At 45.0% G+C, this 17,619-nt stretch overlaps 1 protein-coding gene across 2 annotated transcripts in view; it reads left to right on the top strand.

Annotated features, from left to right (window-relative positions):
• CLIC5 (chloride intracellular channel 5) overlaps positions 1-17,619 on the top strand; it is a 112,510-nt gene that overhangs the window by 47,790 nt on the left and 47,101 nt on the right. For both annotated transcript variants that reach the window (XM_067006336.1, XM_059077805.2), the window contains exons 2-3: positions 7,849-7,958; positions 12,125-12,250. In XM_067006336.1, coding sequence (XP_066862437.1) covers positions 7,849-7,958; positions 12,125-12,250 — 236 coding nt within the window. The remainder of the gene's footprint in view (positions 1-7,848; positions 7,959-12,124; positions 12,251-17,619) is intronic.

The following is a 17,619-nucleotide window of genomic DNA, read 5'->3' as shown; positions in this document are numbered from 1 at the left end:
TTACCAGTAAAAAGAAAGAGCTGGACCATATCATCCTTGAGGTCAGTTCTAGTCCAACTGTTGTAGAATTTTTATCTGTAACTTGAAAAAAATTTTTAATCACTTGAGTCTTCAAGGATAGTTTTCATGGACTAAAGTAACAAAAAGATGAAATGTGACCAAAATGGGGACTTAATTAACTTTCTGGAGAAAATTCAGGTTTGTTTCTTCTAGTACCTCATTTAGGACTTAACCGTGTGAGATTTTTGAAGGAATCAGGCAAATAGCCTAAAAATCTTCCGTTTTGAAATATCTGACATTTAATCATCTGTCGTAGTCTGGGTCCAAACAGGAGAGAGAAACCACACAGTGATTTTAGCAGGACTTTAACATAAAGCAATAGATAACTATGATAAAAGAGTAACCATTACATATAAGGACACTACATGGTACCCTAGAGTTGAAGGAGAATAGCCAAGGGATGACAAACTTAGAAGCGTTTCAACTCTCACAGGGCAAGCATGGTCAGCCCGGCAGAAAGCATAGACGTTCACTGGTCTGGCAAGGCCGGAGCTGGTTTGGAGTCGCTGAGCAAGCAACAGCCACCCTCCAGAGTTCAGGAGGGGAGCAGAGAGTCAGCAGCGGGGGCATAGGTGTGCAGTGGGGTCCAGGTGCCGGCGGGAACGGAGGGCTTCAGGCCACACGGGGCTTGCAGAGTAAGTGGCAGATCTGTGTGGACACCCTGGCCAGAGGCAGACTTCTGCGGGCTACACGGAGGCTTTGCCTTCTGTGTCCAGAGGGCCAGCAGCAGGATGAGGCTGCAGGGAACCGGAGGGGTCACCTTCTAGGCTGGGGCGGGGGCAGGCTCACTGCTGACCCCCAGCCCATGCCAGAGGCAGCAGAAGAGCCCCTTCTTCTTGCAGGGCCCCTCCAGTCCTCTCTTCTGGGAAATCCTACCTTCGTGCTCACTTTAGAAATGCCGAAAGGAATTGGCACTGTTTCTCACCCAGCATTTATTGAAGGGTCCCTTCAGAGCTGGGAAACAATAAATTGATAAGGGACACGACATCTGTCAAGCTTATTAAATGTCATCTCTCCCCATGCTGCTATTTCTTTTTGGATCCTTTCTGAATAATTCTTCCCTCTTCTGGACCTTGGTGCCGTCAAATGATTTGGGGGCAATTATCAACTTCACTCTGTTGTCTGGAGAGGAAGCTCTATGTACCTGGTCTGTTCATGGGGTATCTTATCCCAGAAGGTCTCAAATGTTGTTCATGGACTCCTGGGTCCATGAGATCCTTTGGAGGGGTGCTAAGAGGTCACAACTATTTTCAAAGTCATCACTTCTCCCTGGGTTGCTATTTTGTGGGTAAAATTTGCTGGCATTTTAGGGCAAATAGAGGCAGTGGTATAACGGAGGAGTCATGCATGGACAGAAAAAAAACAAGCCAGTCTCGTTTGTGAATGATCTTGATGAAGCAGTAAAAATTATCTAATGTAATTAAATCTCAACTCACAAGTACATGTCTTTTAAACATTCTGGCAGATGAAATGGGAAATGCACACCCAGCTCTTTGGCCTCATTGCCAAGCACAATGGTTGTCTCAGGAGAAGCACTTGTGCAATTGAGCTGTGACCAGAAGTTTCTCTCGCAGAACAGTTTTTACCTGAAAGACAACCAGCAGAAAAACTATGGTTTTTACTACTTGGTATTTATTTGCCAGACATTTCCTGGGAAATCAAGGAAATGAGCTTGTCATTTCAAGACTAACAGCTGACAATATTCATTGTCAATGATAAAAGACAAGCTTTCAAGAGAAAAATGAGAATATTGGAAAACAGGTATTTGCCACCAGGATCTTGACAGCCTCTTTTTGCTTAAACTTTTCTGATGAGCTTGGTGGTGATATTCCTGAAGGAGATATTTTGCTACTGTATAAAGAGATGTATCACCATTTGGAAGATCTGTTTAACTCCGTGAAATGCTATTTTCCGAAAGATGAATTTGTGATGTGACAAAATCATTCAAGGGTAAAAGACCCATTCAAAGTGTGAGATAGTTGAAGGGGATTTAGTGGAACCGAAGAATTTCATTGATAGGGTTTCAAATTCCACCTATCAACTAACCTTTAAGAAACTACCACTTGTTGAGTTTAGGTGTGGTATAAAAGAAAAATACCCACAATTATCTGAAAAGGCTATTAAATTACTCCTCCCTTTTCCAACTACATATCTGGGTAAGGCCAGGTTTTCTTCATATACTTCAACCAAGTAGCAAAAGACTGAATGCAGAAGCCAACTTCTGTTAAGTCATACAAAAGTATAACAATTCCACCCTACTTACTAAATTTCTTTTTTTAAGTATATGGTTTCTTTAATTAAAACGTTATTTATGTTAACATGTAATGTGTTTATTATTAGTATTATATTTTAATGAATGAGTAAACAAATATTTGAAATATTTTTTAGCTTTAATTATAATACAGTAAGTATCGATAGCTATAACCCACATGAACAAAAGCTCTTTGGGATTCTCACCAATCGTGAAAGGCATACAAGGACTCTGAGACCAAAGAGTTTGAGAACTGCTGTCTTAAACTGCTTAATTTCATTAGGCACTTGAATTCTCAACACTGAGGGAAGTTATAAGTGCAAAGACTGAGACTCAGGGTCACACGGTGAATTACAGGCAGAGGTGGGTCTAGAACCGTGATCTCCTGCTATAATGTCTTCCACAACCCAAGCTTTTTTCTCAGGATACTCTTCAGAGGGCCAACATCAAAATTTGGGGATACTCAAGCCACAAAAGTGGAGCAATATCACCCTCCCCTCAACATGTATCCGCTCTATCAGGCACTGAATATCAACTCAGTTTCAGGTACCTGTGCTTGCTGCTGCTGAAGGTAACGTGAATAAAACATAGTCGTGTTTTGGGGGTAGCCAAGCTCACCATATGGGGAAGAGACTATGTGGAAGGCAATATTTCAGAACATATAAATTGACTTAGCTGACATACAACATATAAAGTATAATCATACAACCTATATAATTACATCATGCTATTACTATTATAGTATGTAATATTATACAGTGTATAATATTTTATGTTTTATTACAACTTAAATAATATAGTATATAATACTGTATAGTATAACAAGGTATAGTATAGGATATACACTTAATAGTAAATACATTTACTATATCTAGGGAACAGACAGTACTTTGGGGTCATAGCTGGCTGGCAGTTGTATGCATGCGAGGCCCGTGGCAAAGCAGAACTGTGAACTTGGGAAGTTTGCCAGTAGCTGTACACCATTCTCCTTTGACCCTACTGTTCGCTTTCGTTTCCCAGTGCTGCCAAAACAAATGACCGTAAACTGGGTGGCTTATAACAACAGAAATGTATTCTCACAGTTCTGGAGGCTGAAGTTTGAAATCAAGTTATCATGAGGGCCATGCTCTCTCTGAAATCTCTAGAGAAGACCCTTTCTTTGTCTCCTCTAGCCTCTAGGGTCTGCTGGCCATCCTTAGTGTTCCCTGGTTTGCAGACAGATCACTCCAATCTCTCTTCATATGACCTTCTCCTTTATGTCTGTGTCCAAATTTCCTTTCTTCTTATAAGGACACCAGTTGTGTTTAGGGCCCACCCAGATCCGGCGTGACCTCATCTTTACTTGATTTCATCTGTGAAGACTCTGTTTCCAAATAAGGTCACGCACACAGTTTCTGTGTGGACATGAATTTGGGGGGAACATTATTCAACCCAGTACACCATGTTTTTGCCTGTCCCCAGCCCACTTTGCTCAGAGCCTCTTTGGACCACAGCCCATCTGGATTTTCCCTCATACTTTTCAGGGCCTGGGGTCCCATTGAGCCCCACCAAGTTCTTGGTTAATGTTTTAAGTGGTTGCCACAAGCTCACCACATTTAACCCATCAGTTTAGCACATGGTTCCCATGGGCAACTGGTGAGTTGTGAAGGAAGAAAAGAGGAAACTAAACAACTCAATAGTAAAAAAAAAAAAAAAACCCCTAATAACCCAATTGAAAAACAGCTAAGGACTTGAATAGATGTTTCTCCAAAGAAGACATACAAATGGCCAACAGGTATATGAAAAAATTCTCAGTGTCACTAATCATGAGAGAAATGCAAATCAAAGCCATGATGAGATCTCACCTCCCCCCTGTCAAAGTAGCTCTTCTGGAAAAAACAAATGACAACAAGTCTTGGTGAGGATGTGGAGAAATTAGAACCCTTGCACACTGTTGGTGAAAATACAAAGTGGTGCATCCACTGTGGAAAACAGTATGGAGGGTCCTCAAAAAATAAAAAATAGAACTACCATGTGATCCAGCAATCCAACTTCCGGATAGTTAGCTAAAATAATTGAAATTGGAATCTGGAAGAGATCTTAGCACCCCTGTGTTCATTGTAGCACTATTTAAATAGCCAAGGTATGAAAACAGCCTGAATGTCCATTGACAGATGAATGGATAAAGAAACTGTGGTAGACACACACAGTGGAATACTATGCAGCCTTTAAAAAGAAGGAAATTCTAAAATATTCAACAACATGGGTGAATCTCGAGGACATTATGGTGAATGAATTAAGTCGACCACAGAAAGACAAATACTGCATGATTCCAGTTATATGAAGTAACTAAAATAGCCAAAGTCATAGAATCAAAGAGTGGAAAGGTGGTTGCCAGGGGCAAGGGGAGGGGAGAGTGGGGAGTTACTAATAACGGGAATACAGTTTCATTTGAGCAAAGTGAGTAAACTCTAGAGAGCTGCTTACAGCACTGGACCTACAGTCAACAATACTGCATTGTGCAGCGAAACATTTTTTAAGAGGGTAGGTCTCATGTTAAATGTTCCTAGCACAAGAAAAGGGAAAGAAAGGGAAGGGAAGGGGAAGCTGCAAGAGAGATGCAAAAACAGTAAGGGTAAATCATAAAATCCTCGCATATTGTTTCTCTTGGTCTTTTGGCAATTTTTGTCTACTAGGTCTAGAATCATAATATAAGACAATAGTGGAAATGTGGGGAGCTGTGACAGTCACCAGCCTGTGCACCCCCACAGAGCTGTGGCACATGGACTGAAGGCTGGGATGCAACACACACATCCAGCACCCGCGCCTCCTGCCCTGTGACCTTGGGTGAATGTGCTACCTGTCTGGGCTGGGTCCTCAGGATGGAGTCTGCGCATGGCAGCTAAGAGCTCAGGATCTGGAGCCAGATCGCCTGGGTTCACTCCAGGGACCCTCGGACCAGTGATTTCCCCTCTCTGTAATTTCCCCTCAGCTTCCACATCTGTAAAATGGTGACACTATCTCACTACACAGGTTTTGCATGAGGAATAAATGCATTAATAATATACGTAAAGCACTTCAAACAGTGCCTGACTATATAGACATTCGTTGGTGTTATTATCATTATTATATGAATTTTTGGTCCAGCTAATAAGAATGCCAATACTTCAGTAGTACCTCCTTCAATCCCCTTATGACCACCTCTACCCCAGCCTCCACCCCCGGAGAGTGTGTGGACCGTGGCTTTTGTTTTTTGTTTTTGTTTTTTAATTCTCCACTTGTCACTTACACCATAACCAACCCTGGGGAAAAATTCCTTTGTCAGGATGTCTTAAAGGACCAGGAACCTGTCAGATGAGTGCTTCTTGGGAAAGAAAGTCTTAGGGAACTGATGTCATCAACTCAAGTTTTGCAACGAACTAGAACTATTATTAAATTCATAGTCGCCTGAGTGTGGCTTTATCAGTAACTTTAGCCCTGTGGGCAGGGGTGGCGCCCGCCCTGTTGCCCTCCACCTTTCTGATTTTCTATAACCTAGCCGTGGTGTCTGAAACACTCAGGGTGAGTCTGTCTCCAGCACTAAGGAAAGTGAGAACTGAATCAGGATGGGGCTCTGGGTGGAGTTAAGAGAGAGGTAAAATAACTGTAATTTCATAGCAATTACCTACCAGCAATACCGTCAAAGGCGCCAGTTTTCCATTATAAACCTGAGCCTCTGCTGGGAGCGATGGGCCAGGTAGAAATAAGGACACAAACCTGCCTTCCCACCCGAACCCCACAGCAAACAAACCTCGAGGGGAAAAATAATGTGCTGAGCCTGGAGGGTAGTTTTTTTCTCCTTCTCTTTCAGAAAAAGAAAATCTTAGTAAGCCCCCATGCCAGGATGTTGGTTGGATTGCTGGCAGCTTTGCAAGCAAGGCTGGGGGGCCTTCCCTCTTTGAACCCTCCCTGTTAGTGGAGCCTGGTCCTGATGCCACCACGGTTTCCAGGGGAGCCAACAGCAAACTAGAATGAATGGGTGATTTCTCCCTCCAAGTACCATTTTGGGGCCAATAAACCACTCACTGGAAAAAAATTACACAGAGATCAGTTCCACAAACTTTTTGATCGTATGTTTCTGAAAGTGTATTCTTTATAAATTTCACATCTCTGTAGCCTACTCAGAGGTAAAGAGAGACCTGCCTTTCAGACCAAAAAAAAAAAAAAACCACCATAATGCTGTCATGGTTTCCTGTGTGTTCCCATCTCATCCCCTAGCCCACCCCACAGGAGGCCATAAGCTCCTGAGTAAATGCAGTTTTGAATCCCCTGTGTAATTTCTTCCAGTGCCTTGTACATGGTCAATACGTGTTCATTGAGCAAAATGATAATTTAACAAATGAATGGTTTATTGACACTAGGTCAAGTCGTAGTCGGAACTAAGTGGGACATTGATTAAAGTCTTTTTTTTTTTTGCTCTATTTGAAGTACTTTATTATTTTTTTTAACATCTTTATTGGAGTATAACTGTTTTACAGTAATGTGTTAGTTTCTGCTTTACAGCAAAGTGAATCAGTTATACATATACATATGTTCCCATATCTCTTCCCTCTTGAGTCACCCTCCCTCCCACCCCTCTAGGTGGTCACAAAGCACAGAGGTGATCTCCCTGTGCTATGCGGCAGCTTCCCACTAGCTATCTAGTTTACTTTTGGTAGTGTGTATATGTCCCTGCCACTCTCTCACCTCGTCACAGCTTACCCCTCCCCCCTCCCCATATTATCAAGTCCATGCTCTAGTAGGTCTGTGTTTTATTCCCGTCCTACCACTAATCTCTTCATGACATTTTTTTCCCTTAGATTCCATATATATGTGTTAGCATACGGTATTTGTTTTTCTCCTTCTGACTTACTTCACTCTGTATGACAGACTCCAGGTCTATCCACCTCATTACAAAAGTCTTGAGCCTGCTGACAAGATAGAAAGAAAGAGATAGGGTCAAAATCTGAGGATCTATACTCATGACGTCTTCAGGGAGTAAGGACCAAAGGGTAGAAGATAAACTACAGAGGAACATACTCTGGCGAGGTATAACCAAAGAAAAGCATTTCTTTGGTTAGAACTGGTTAGAACTAGTTAGAACTGTCCTCAGAATGGACTGGTTTGAGAGATACACATTGCCGGTGAGTGGAGATATTCAAGCGCAGACGAGAGGATTACTCAGGAGGTATAGAAGTCGGTCCGACCTCATTTGTGTTAAGACTATGTGATGCTGAAGGTCTCTTTTTACCCTGAGATGCAAGGGTTCAATGGTTTCAGAAAGTTATGACTCTCCATAATCACCATGCTGGAAACTCACATTCAGTTCTGCACGTGTTTATTGAGCCCTTACCCTGTGCCAGGTGTCACCTTGCATAAACATTAGGAAGACAAGGATAAATCTTAGAGGGCAACATTAAAGTAAGGCTGGGGCCTGGACTTCCGGTTCTGCTCAGCCTGGTGTCTGGCTGTTATAATCCTCTACTCCTTCTTGCTGATGTTCACAAGCTAACTCAGCACTCTGGTGCTCTTCTCTCTAGGCTGGAATCGACGGGGAAAGCATTGGCAACTGTCCCTTCTCTCAGCGCCTCTTTATGATCCTCTGGCTGAAAGGAGTTGTGTTCAATGTCACCACTGTGGATCTGAAAAGGTAAAGGATGCTGCGTTCATGAGCAATATGTTTCTCTGCAGGAAGAGAGACTCTTCCAAGAGGGAGGGCGGAAACCTCTAGTTACAAGGGAGGCTGCAAGAGCGAGCCACAGCCTTGGTTAACAGAGCAAGTCCCGATTAGCAAGGAAGAAGGAGGGAAATGGACAATGGGTATCTCCACTGAGACTGTCTGGCACAGAGATGGGCACAGCATCTAAAAAATCTGGGAGTACCATTTTGGGGCCAATAATCCACTCACTGGGAGAAAATTACACAGAGATCAGTTCCCCAAACTTTTTGTTCGTATGTTTCTGAAAGTGTATTCTTTATAAAATTCACATCTCTGCAGCCTACTCAGAGGTAAAGAGAGACCTGCCTTTCAGACAAAAAAAAAAAAAAAATCTGCTGTTTTGGTCCTACTAGTGCCCCCCACCTAGGGGACCCCAGCCGGACTTCAGCTGTGAGAGGTTGAGTTTCCAAGGAGCTTCTGGGATCCAGACCATTTCTCCCACTATGTTCCCATCTTTAGAACTCCTTAGTGTGAGAGCTCTGGATTAGAGACTGGGATGGAGAGTTACTAGTGTTCTGCTTTTAAAGTGCAGTTTTTTTTGTTTTTTTTTTTTTTTTTGCGGTATGCGGGCCTCTCACTGTTGTGGCCTCTCCCATTGCGGAGCACAGGCTCCGGACGCGCAGGCCCAGCGGCCATGGCTCACGGGCTTAGTTGCTCCACGGCATGTGGGATCTTCCCGGACCAGGGCACGAACCCGTGTCTCCTGCATCGGCAGGCGGACTCTCAACCACTGCGCCACCAGGGAAGCCCTAAAGTGCAGTTTTAATGGCTGTTAAAAATACGGGCATTGTTCACCATCACAAGCCACACTGTTTCCATCTTTTCTTCTCTTTCCTCTCCTCCGCCTGTCCTTTAAATGCGGACTGGCTCAGGCTCACTCCCTGGGTATTTAATCACCTGCCACAGCTTTCCCCCAGTGAGCTTAGCATACGCTCCCTGTCACCTTTATGTCGATTATTCCATACCCAGAGCCCTGCTCTCTTCTAGATATTTCCACTTGCATTTTCTGTTATCACTTTAAAATCTGTGTGTCAAAAATTGTACCTTCATTTTCCCCTTGAATTGGGGTCCCCCCCCCTGAATTCCTTCGTTCTTCCATTTTTCTAGGCTCTGAAACGTTTCCAGCTCCCTTCTCTTGCCACCCCCATTGTCCGTCAGTCGCCAAGCCCAGGGCATTCTCTCACCGTGCTGTTTCTTACTTCCAGGCTCTCTTGTCCATTCCCAAAGCCCACACGTGGTGTGGGTCCCACCACTGGCAGTTGGACTGTTTCTTTGTTCTTCAAACTGGTCTTCATCCTTCCGGTTTCTCTCTGTCTCTCTCTGATCCATCCTTTATATTATCATAAGGATATTCTTCCTAAAATAATCCTTTAATCATGTGGCTCTCCCTACTCAGAAAACCTCCTGACATTTCCCAGTGCCTGCAGCATAAATGCAGCTGCAGCCCTCCTTTGTCTTTTCCTTCTTCCAAACATTATCTCCCAGGACCTATCTGCCTGGGAGGCTGCACCACCTTCTGCTGCCCTTGTCCCTCTGGCCTCCAGCCATTGCCTGGGATGCTTCCTCTGTCTCACAGAGGCTCTCTGAACGGAGAGGTGGTGCCCAGCCCCCAGAAGCAACTCCCTCCCCTGGGAAGCTTCCCCCTCCCACCCTACTGCTCTCGGGCAAATCTATCACTCAGCCTCCCTCCAGACTCACCCAGCATCTATGGTCCATTTTGCATCTCACCAATTTATGATATCTACAATCCTGATGCTTTACAACTAGTGCATGCTTTCCCATAAAAAATGCACATAAAGTGTAACCCTGTGGAGGAGATCTTATTTCTTCGTTCTATACGAGGAAACCAAGACAGACACATTTAAATGACTTGTCCAAGGTGCCCACCTGGAATTGGAGCGGCTGCCACTAAAAACCCGATCTTCTTGGTTCAAATGCCACGTTCTTCAGGACACATCAGTTAGGAAGTTTGTTTTGTCATTCACATCAGATCTTCAGTTCCTCAAGGGCAAGTCGAGATCATGTTTTAAGTTTCTTTGTATCTGCCGTAGCAGCCAATTCATTCATTCGGGGCCCTGACTAACTTCTGTCAAATGAATGAAAACACACACGAAATGCAGATATTATCTGTGACAACTACAGAGAGCAAACTTTCGTACAGTTGGGAAGATTGGCTTCCTTCAGTGGAGCATAGGAGGTCTTTGGAGTATCATCTGTGAAAGTACACTTGTATTTGGCTGGGGATCAGAATTGGAGAGGGAGCCATCCCAGCATTCCTTTAGATCCTTGCAAGGCTCTTTCCTAGCTGTTATCACATCCAATCCTGCCAACACCCTTTGAAGTGGGCCAGACAAGTTATCACGACTCCAGTTTTATAGATAAGGAGAATTTCTTACTGAAAAAAAATTTATATATATATATATGTATGTATATGACTTAAGGAATGTTTAAAATGTATGATACAGTGAAGTTCAGCAATTCCTAATAAAACCAATTTCTTATCCTGGCACCACCATGTATTGGTGGAGTGACCTTGACTCTTCTCTTTTCTGAGCTCGTTGCCTTACCTGTACAATGGGGATGAGAGTTAATGCCTTGTTTCTAGAGTTATTGTGAGGATCTGATGAGGCAGGCCATGGACCACTTGCATTGTGCTGTGCTGGCTTCTAGCAAGAACACCGCACATGTTGGCTCTTCTCAGCGCCATCCTGCCCTCACGGAGCTGGCAATCCAGGCAGGGAAGGGGAACTGATATACATTACATAATGTGTAAGTGAGACTTGGCAGTACGTAATTAAGTTCTAATTACATCATTTCATAACTACTGAAGAGGGTCAACAAAGAAAGGGGGCCACCGCTGACCAGTGTCCATTGGCAATGTCAGCTGAGCTTCTTGCAGTCAGGGCAGTACTTCCCAAGGATGCCAGACTCCAGAGGCCATTGTTCTCTTGAGTCCTAGAAAAAAAAAAAAAAATCATCCTTAATAATTTCTGGATCTTTAAGCCACAGAGAAGTCATTGCTGAAAAATAAAATCAGTATAGATTTTCCCTCCCTGCTGAGAACCCAAGCATTGCTGCCTTAGGTGAGCTTTCAAAAACAGGAAGAGAAGGTAAAGAATGTCTGAAAGGAAGAACACTCACAAAATAAACACAGGGACTAAGGAAATTAGATTTTAGAAATGCTTTTAATGTCAATTGTCTGAGGAGTTCCAAGTGCCACAGAAGGCAGCTGAAGAGTGTGCAGTGTTGGGCAAAGATGTGGGAGGGGCACCTTAATTGAAATTCTTTTCTTCCCCGCCCAAGCTGATTACGCCAGGAATGTGTTTCATTACAGACTCCTCTTCCCCGTAGTTTACTCCTTTTCGGTTCCTCCATCTAATGTTTTCCACGCTTGCCTCCCACAAGGAGTGTGGCATTCTCAGAGAGAGCGTTTGGGGACTCTGATGTTCCAGCCCTGCCCCGGGGAAGTTTCCATCATTATTTCTCCTCTTCCTCCCTCTATCCTCTGTGCAGCCTCCTCCCTACCCACTTCCCTCCATCCGTCCCCCAGCCCTCTTCCCCTCGCTTTGCTCCATCTCTGTACCTCCATTCTGAGCGGCTGTGGGGAGCCCAGAAGCTCACCCTTGGACGTGAATAGGGGCCCATGTCAAACACAAGGTCACTTCCTTCCCATTGCGCAAACCTTAAAGAACAGAGAAGATTGTTCTTAGTGTAAAAGCGTGACTGAATTCATGAATATTTGAAGTTTGGGATTCTGCCTCGTGAATTTTTGTAAAGCGAATGGGTGAAGGACCTTTTGAAAGCAAAGCCCAGCCTCCTCCCTGGGTATCAGAAGCTTGGTTTTAGCTTAGATATTCACCTGTGATCACACTGCTTTTTTGAAGTCCATCCCGACTTGCTCCTCTCTCACTCAATTCCACCGGTCGGATATCCTGTGTCACACCACATCCTTCCAGAATCTCTCCAACCTCCTCTGCCCTACAGCTCACACCGGGTCTGTTTTTGCCGATGGGCGTCTAAGGGACAGTACACCCTGGGCTTCCCTGTCCGTGAAGCACCCTGGTGTAAGCCACCCCTGAACCTTGCTCTCTCCACAGAAAGCCAGCCGACCTGCACAACCTCGCCCCTGGCACCCATCCGCCCTTCCTGACCTTCAACGGGGACGTGAAGACGGACGTCAATAAGATCGAGGAGTTCCTGGAGGAGACTTTGACCCCCGAAAAGTAACGAGCTGCTTGTTTCTAGAGCTAATGACAGGGAGGGGGGTCCTTGTGCTTTTCTAGATCCTGGGGGAGATTTCCAAAGGAGCCTCATCAATCCAGAGCCCAGGACCCTCTTTGCAAAGAGAGAGTCCCGCATGGCCCTGCCCACCCCCAAAGGGATGCCAAGTCTCAAACCTTTTCCACAAAGTCCAACCCCAAGAGTTGATGCCCCTTAACGCCAGGTCCCCTCTGCCTGAGTGAAGGCAAAGGCTCCCTCATTGCAGAACAAGAGCTGAAAGGCCGATGAAGTGAAAAGTCAGCCAGGAGAGAGGTAATCCCATGACTTAAAACCACACCAAGCTATGAATAAGAGTCATAAATCTGACCCTGTCAGGTCGGAGCCCATAATTAAACATGAAAAAAACACAGACTGAAAGCAGTTCCTTTTCTGCAAACAAGCTCAGGGAGAGGAGAGACCAGAGGGCTGTGAGTTCTTGTCCGGTAGAGAAGCTGCTCCTGATGGGAAAGAGGCGAAGAGAGGTGAATTCTAAAAGCTGCTGGAAACTTGTTCATTGTACTCTACTGAAATCAGGGAGTCAAACAATCACCTTTTTTAAAAAAACTGGAACAATAATATTACATCTAGAGTAAGGTGTGCACGGACTTTATCCTGTAGGATAGTCACTGAAAAGCTTTAAGCAAAAGTGTTGGAGAATCAGTTTTCAGGCTTACTGTGGGGAATGGGAGAAGATGGGGAGGGCAGAGGAGGAAAAGCTCCTAGAAATCAACTAGGAGGGAGCCAATTGGTGACATTCTGGGTAAGATAGACTGGAGGGCTGGGCCAAGGCAGTGACAGTGAAATGGGGGGAGAGGGGTAGGAAGGATTTTAGGACATACTTAGTAGGTAAAATAAGTGGGATTGACTATAAAAATGACCATCTTGCATTTATTTCAAAGTTTTATTTTTTACTTGATATTTATATAGCCCTCACTTAGTGGGCCCTTAAAAGTAGGCGCTATCATTATCCTAATTTGATAGCTGGGGACGGTTAAGTAACTTGCCCAAGGTCACACATCTAGCAAATCACTGTTAAATCAGAACTCCCAGTCGTGATCTAATTAAGCCTCAACCATTTATACATTCTTCCTAAAAATGTATTCTCAGTCATCCACATTAGGACGGTTTATCGCCATACTGAGTGTGGAAAATTGCCTCAAGTCCAATAGACTTTAAAATAAGGTCTGGGAGATCCAGAGGAGAAAGTCCACGATGAAGTTAACATGTTCCCTTCTCGAAGTAATACCCGTACACAGGAGTCCTTGCTTCCATCAAGGTCATTAGGGAATGGGAAACTGAAAAAATGCGGAAGATGGATAGCCAGCCTGGTGGGTGGAAGCGTGCAGGGTTGGGCTGGGCTGGGCCTGGAGGCCTGGGGTCCACTCCTGGATCTGCCCGTGATGCACTGTGACCCCTCGAGCCAGTCCCTTTCTTGCTCTCGACCTCCATTCCCTCTCCCCTGTGGAAGGATGACCCTTCATGCCCATCTTAGCCAGGCTCCCTCAATCCCCCTGCAGCAGTGCCTTTGGGGGGCTGTTTCTTTAACTCAGGGCTCTCTAATCTACATCCCCAACAGGACCAAGGGGGCCCATGAGACACCCCCCCGGGAATCGTATGCCCATGTGTACAGGTAGATCCTTCCAGAGGAGGGCCAGGATCAGATTCATCACCATATCATCAGATTCTGGAAAATTTCCATGATCCGAATCAGGCTAAGCTGTGCAGGACGTAGACGCTGCCTCTTCCCTTCTCTCTCCACCTGTCCTGAGCTCTGCTTCATCTGGTCCAGGTCCCTCTGGACCGCAATGTGTGTAGGAGGTTTTACTAAGTCCATCCCTGATGTGTCAGTGACCCTACGGTCCGCCACGCCCCGGTAGCAGAACTTCAAAACTCTTAAAATGCACAACTCCAGAGGGGCACGAAGGTGGGACCCTAGTGATGAGACCATCAACCATTGCAGAGCTCCCAGGAGTGTCCTTTAGGTGCTTTGTATGGATCAGACTGGAGCAGGTGCCATAATTACCTCCCAGGAAATGTCAGCAAACCTGTGCTTCAGCCCTGCAAAGGGAGACCTGCTGTTCTGCCCACAGCAAAGCCACCCACCTCGGCTGGCTTCCCACCAACTCTAGCTGGGAGGTCGGTCAGGTGGCCCATGTCCAGAGGCCCCAGGAGGAGGGCAGCCTGGCCTTTTGGTTCTCTAGGGAGCAGCAAAACCCCCGTTTCTCTTCCACAAACGCTGGTCGGCATGTGTTTCTCATCACACTGCTGTTTGTAAAAACTGCCAGAGAGCCAAGAAATTGTGGGAGCCTTTTTCCCCCTAGCTTTATTTTTTTAAAGGAAAAAACCCACACACAAACACTCCGGCAATCTTTTTAAAAGATCACATTTGGTTCCACAAAGCATTTGGTGTCAAAGTGAGGAATCTAGGAAGTCTCAAGAAGTTTCCAAATGAGACGAACTTCCATCCTTCTCCTTAGACTGACCCAGTTAATGCTCCACAGGGAAGCGTCGAGATTATTGTTGACATGCTGCCTTTACCTTTCATCCTCATTCTTGTGGAATGGCCCGAGTTAATGGGATCCAGAAGTGAGAGTCAGGAGACCAAAGTCCGGCCACCTTTCTACACAGCGCTTCTTGTATGAACTTGGCCAAGCCTCGTGCCCCCTCAGACCCTCCCCATTCCCTCATCTCTGAAACTACGTAGTCTCTAAGATGCCTTTCAGCAGAAGTTCTATGATTCCACGAATTTTTCAAAGTGCTTTCCCGGAGCTGGTTGTGGTTTGAAATAAACAGTGTTAAAAATTCAGGGGAGTGAACGGATAAAGTCTAGTTACATGTCTTGTCATTTAGTCAGTCAGCTATCACGCAAGTATTAACAGTGTTCAGAGCCATATCAGAATTGGAAGACACTTTGAATTCATTATTTTAAGAAATGTTTATGGGGCTTCCCTGGTGGCGCAGTGGTTGAGAATCCGCCTGCCGATGCAGGGGACACGGGTTCATGCCCTGGTCCAGGAAGATCCCACATGCCGCGGAGCGGCTGGGCCCGTGAGCCATGGCCGCTGAGCCTGCGCGTCCGGAGCCTGTGCTCCGCAACGGGAGAGGCCACAACAGTGAGGCCCGCATACCGCAAAAAAAAAAAAAAAAGAGAGAGAAATGTTTATGGATATTTCATGATAGTAAAAATCACGAAGTTTCTTCTGATCCTCTGGGAGGTGGAAAAGCAGCCTCAGTACCAAGGACAGGATGGCATAGTGGCTGAAAGTACAGTAAGTCCCCTACATATAAAAAACAAACACGAAAATAAAGAAAACATTTTTAATCTTACAGTACAGTACCTTGAAAAGTACAGTAGTACAGTACAACAGCTGGTGCTTCTTAGCAGTACCAGCTACATCACTGCTGCTTTTTATGCTTGCTTCCGGACATCTGGGGTTTGCAATAAAGATACTGTACTACTGTACTCTATACAATACAATACAGTAAAGTACACAAAAGCACAACCACTTGTAGAGGATGCGTGCACGTGACAGTGTATGCCAGACATGTGAACTAACTTACATGATTGGACATGCGAATGCACGTTTGCATCTTTGAAAGTTTGCAGCTTGAAGGTTCGTATGTAGGGGACTTACTGTATGGGCTTTGGAGTCAGAATGCCTTGGGTTCTAATCTGAACCACGAGGTTGTGCTACAGCGAAGTAACAAATTGACCACAAAATCTCAGTAGCTTAACAGAACACAGGTTTATTTCTCACTCATGCAGGGTCTGAGTGGGTAGTGTGGCCCTCTTCCATTCTGTATCTTTGAAGTACATTTCTTCCAAGACTCCTTCAGCAGGGAAAGAGGGAGGGGAAGGATGATGCAAGATTTTTTTTTTTTTTTTTTTTTTGCGGTATGCGGGCCTCTCACTGTTGTGGCCTCTCCCGCTGTGGAGCACAGGCTCCGGACGCACAGGCCTAGCGGCCATGGCTCATGGGCCCAGCCGCTCCGCGGCATGTGGGATCTTCCCGGACCAGGGCACGAACCCGTGTCTCCTGCATCGGCAGGCGGACTCTCAACCACTGCGCCACCAGGGAAGCCCGATGCAAGATATTTTTAAAGCCCAGGGTTATGAGTGGTTACATCACGTCTCCTCCCATACTATTGGTCAGAATCTAGTCACATGACCCCAACCTAGCTGAGAGGGAGGAGCTGGGAAATGCAGACAGACACATGGGTATTTAATGAGTATGTGTGGTCTCTGCTGCATATAAATTACTCATTCCCTCTCTAATCTTTAATTCTCACATCTATAAACTGATGACCGTCATGTTGATCTCGAGGGACTATTATTGAAGGTGATGCTGCTTAACCTAGTGCCTGACGTAGAGTCAGAGCTCATTATATGGCAGCTTGAAGAGCTAGAGAGGTCAGTGTCTCGTTTGTGACTGTCTCCCAGGTGTAATCATAAAAGCAATTGGTGAGCTTAGGTCTTAAATCCACAGATCCCAGTGGTTGTCTTTTTATGAATAAGCCGCACCCCATCCACCTCCAAGGATCATTTGTTTAAGTAGCAGGGACAAGACAAGGCAAGCACACAGTTCAGGAGCAGAAAAGTCAGAAGCATTAATCTGCTTCTCCAGTGAGGGTTTGGTGAGGTGAGGAAGCAGGAATAACAGAGAAGGGGGAGAGGGGACATCCTTCCACTGTTCAGCTTATTTGAAAACGGAGGGTCAACACTCAGGCTGCCAGAAGAGCCCCTGGAATCAGCAGAGGTCACCACATGAGGACGAGATGACTGTTTCTCTTTTTCTCCAGTGTATCCCCAGTGCCAGGGACAGGGCTTGGCTCCTGGTAGGTGCTTACTGCATGTTGGTTTAGTTGAGTTGCATGGAGTCCTTTTGTTCAGGGGCGTGGTGGCCTATGGTTAGTCAGTGAGATGTCTTTTGGGACTCTAAGCCAATCAGAGCATTTCCATCTGCAATCATATCTTATATTTTTTTGCTACTATTTACAAAAAAAAAAATTGTTTTGATGAGTGGCCAACTGTTTTACTTCCCAGAATGTAGCTTAAGTGCATATCTAAAATGAAGGCATTTGAAATAAGATATCTTAAAAACAGAGTGGGGAGAAATTTTCATTATTGAGAGCAGGGGTTGGCCAACTTTCCTGGAAAGAGCCAGGGAGCATTTTTGACTTTGTGGCCATACAGTCTTAGTAGAGTAAAAGCAGCCATAGACAATATGTAAGTAAATGGATGTGTCTGTGTTCTATTTGTGAATGCTGAAATTTGAGTTTCATATTATTTTCACATGTCACAAAATAATACACTTTTTTTGATTTTTTTCAA

The sequence above is a fragment of the Kogia breviceps genome, chromosome 10 (assembly GCF_026419965.1).
Source record: "Kogia breviceps isolate mKogBre1 chromosome 10, mKogBre1 haplotype 1, whole genome shotgun sequence".
In the NCBI taxonomy this organism is placed as follows: domain Eukaryota; kingdom Metazoa; phylum Chordata; class Mammalia; order Artiodactyla; family Physeteridae; genus Kogia; species Kogia breviceps.
Note: the sequence above shows the minus strand (reverse complement) of the source record. Positions and strands in the feature narration are given on the sequence as shown.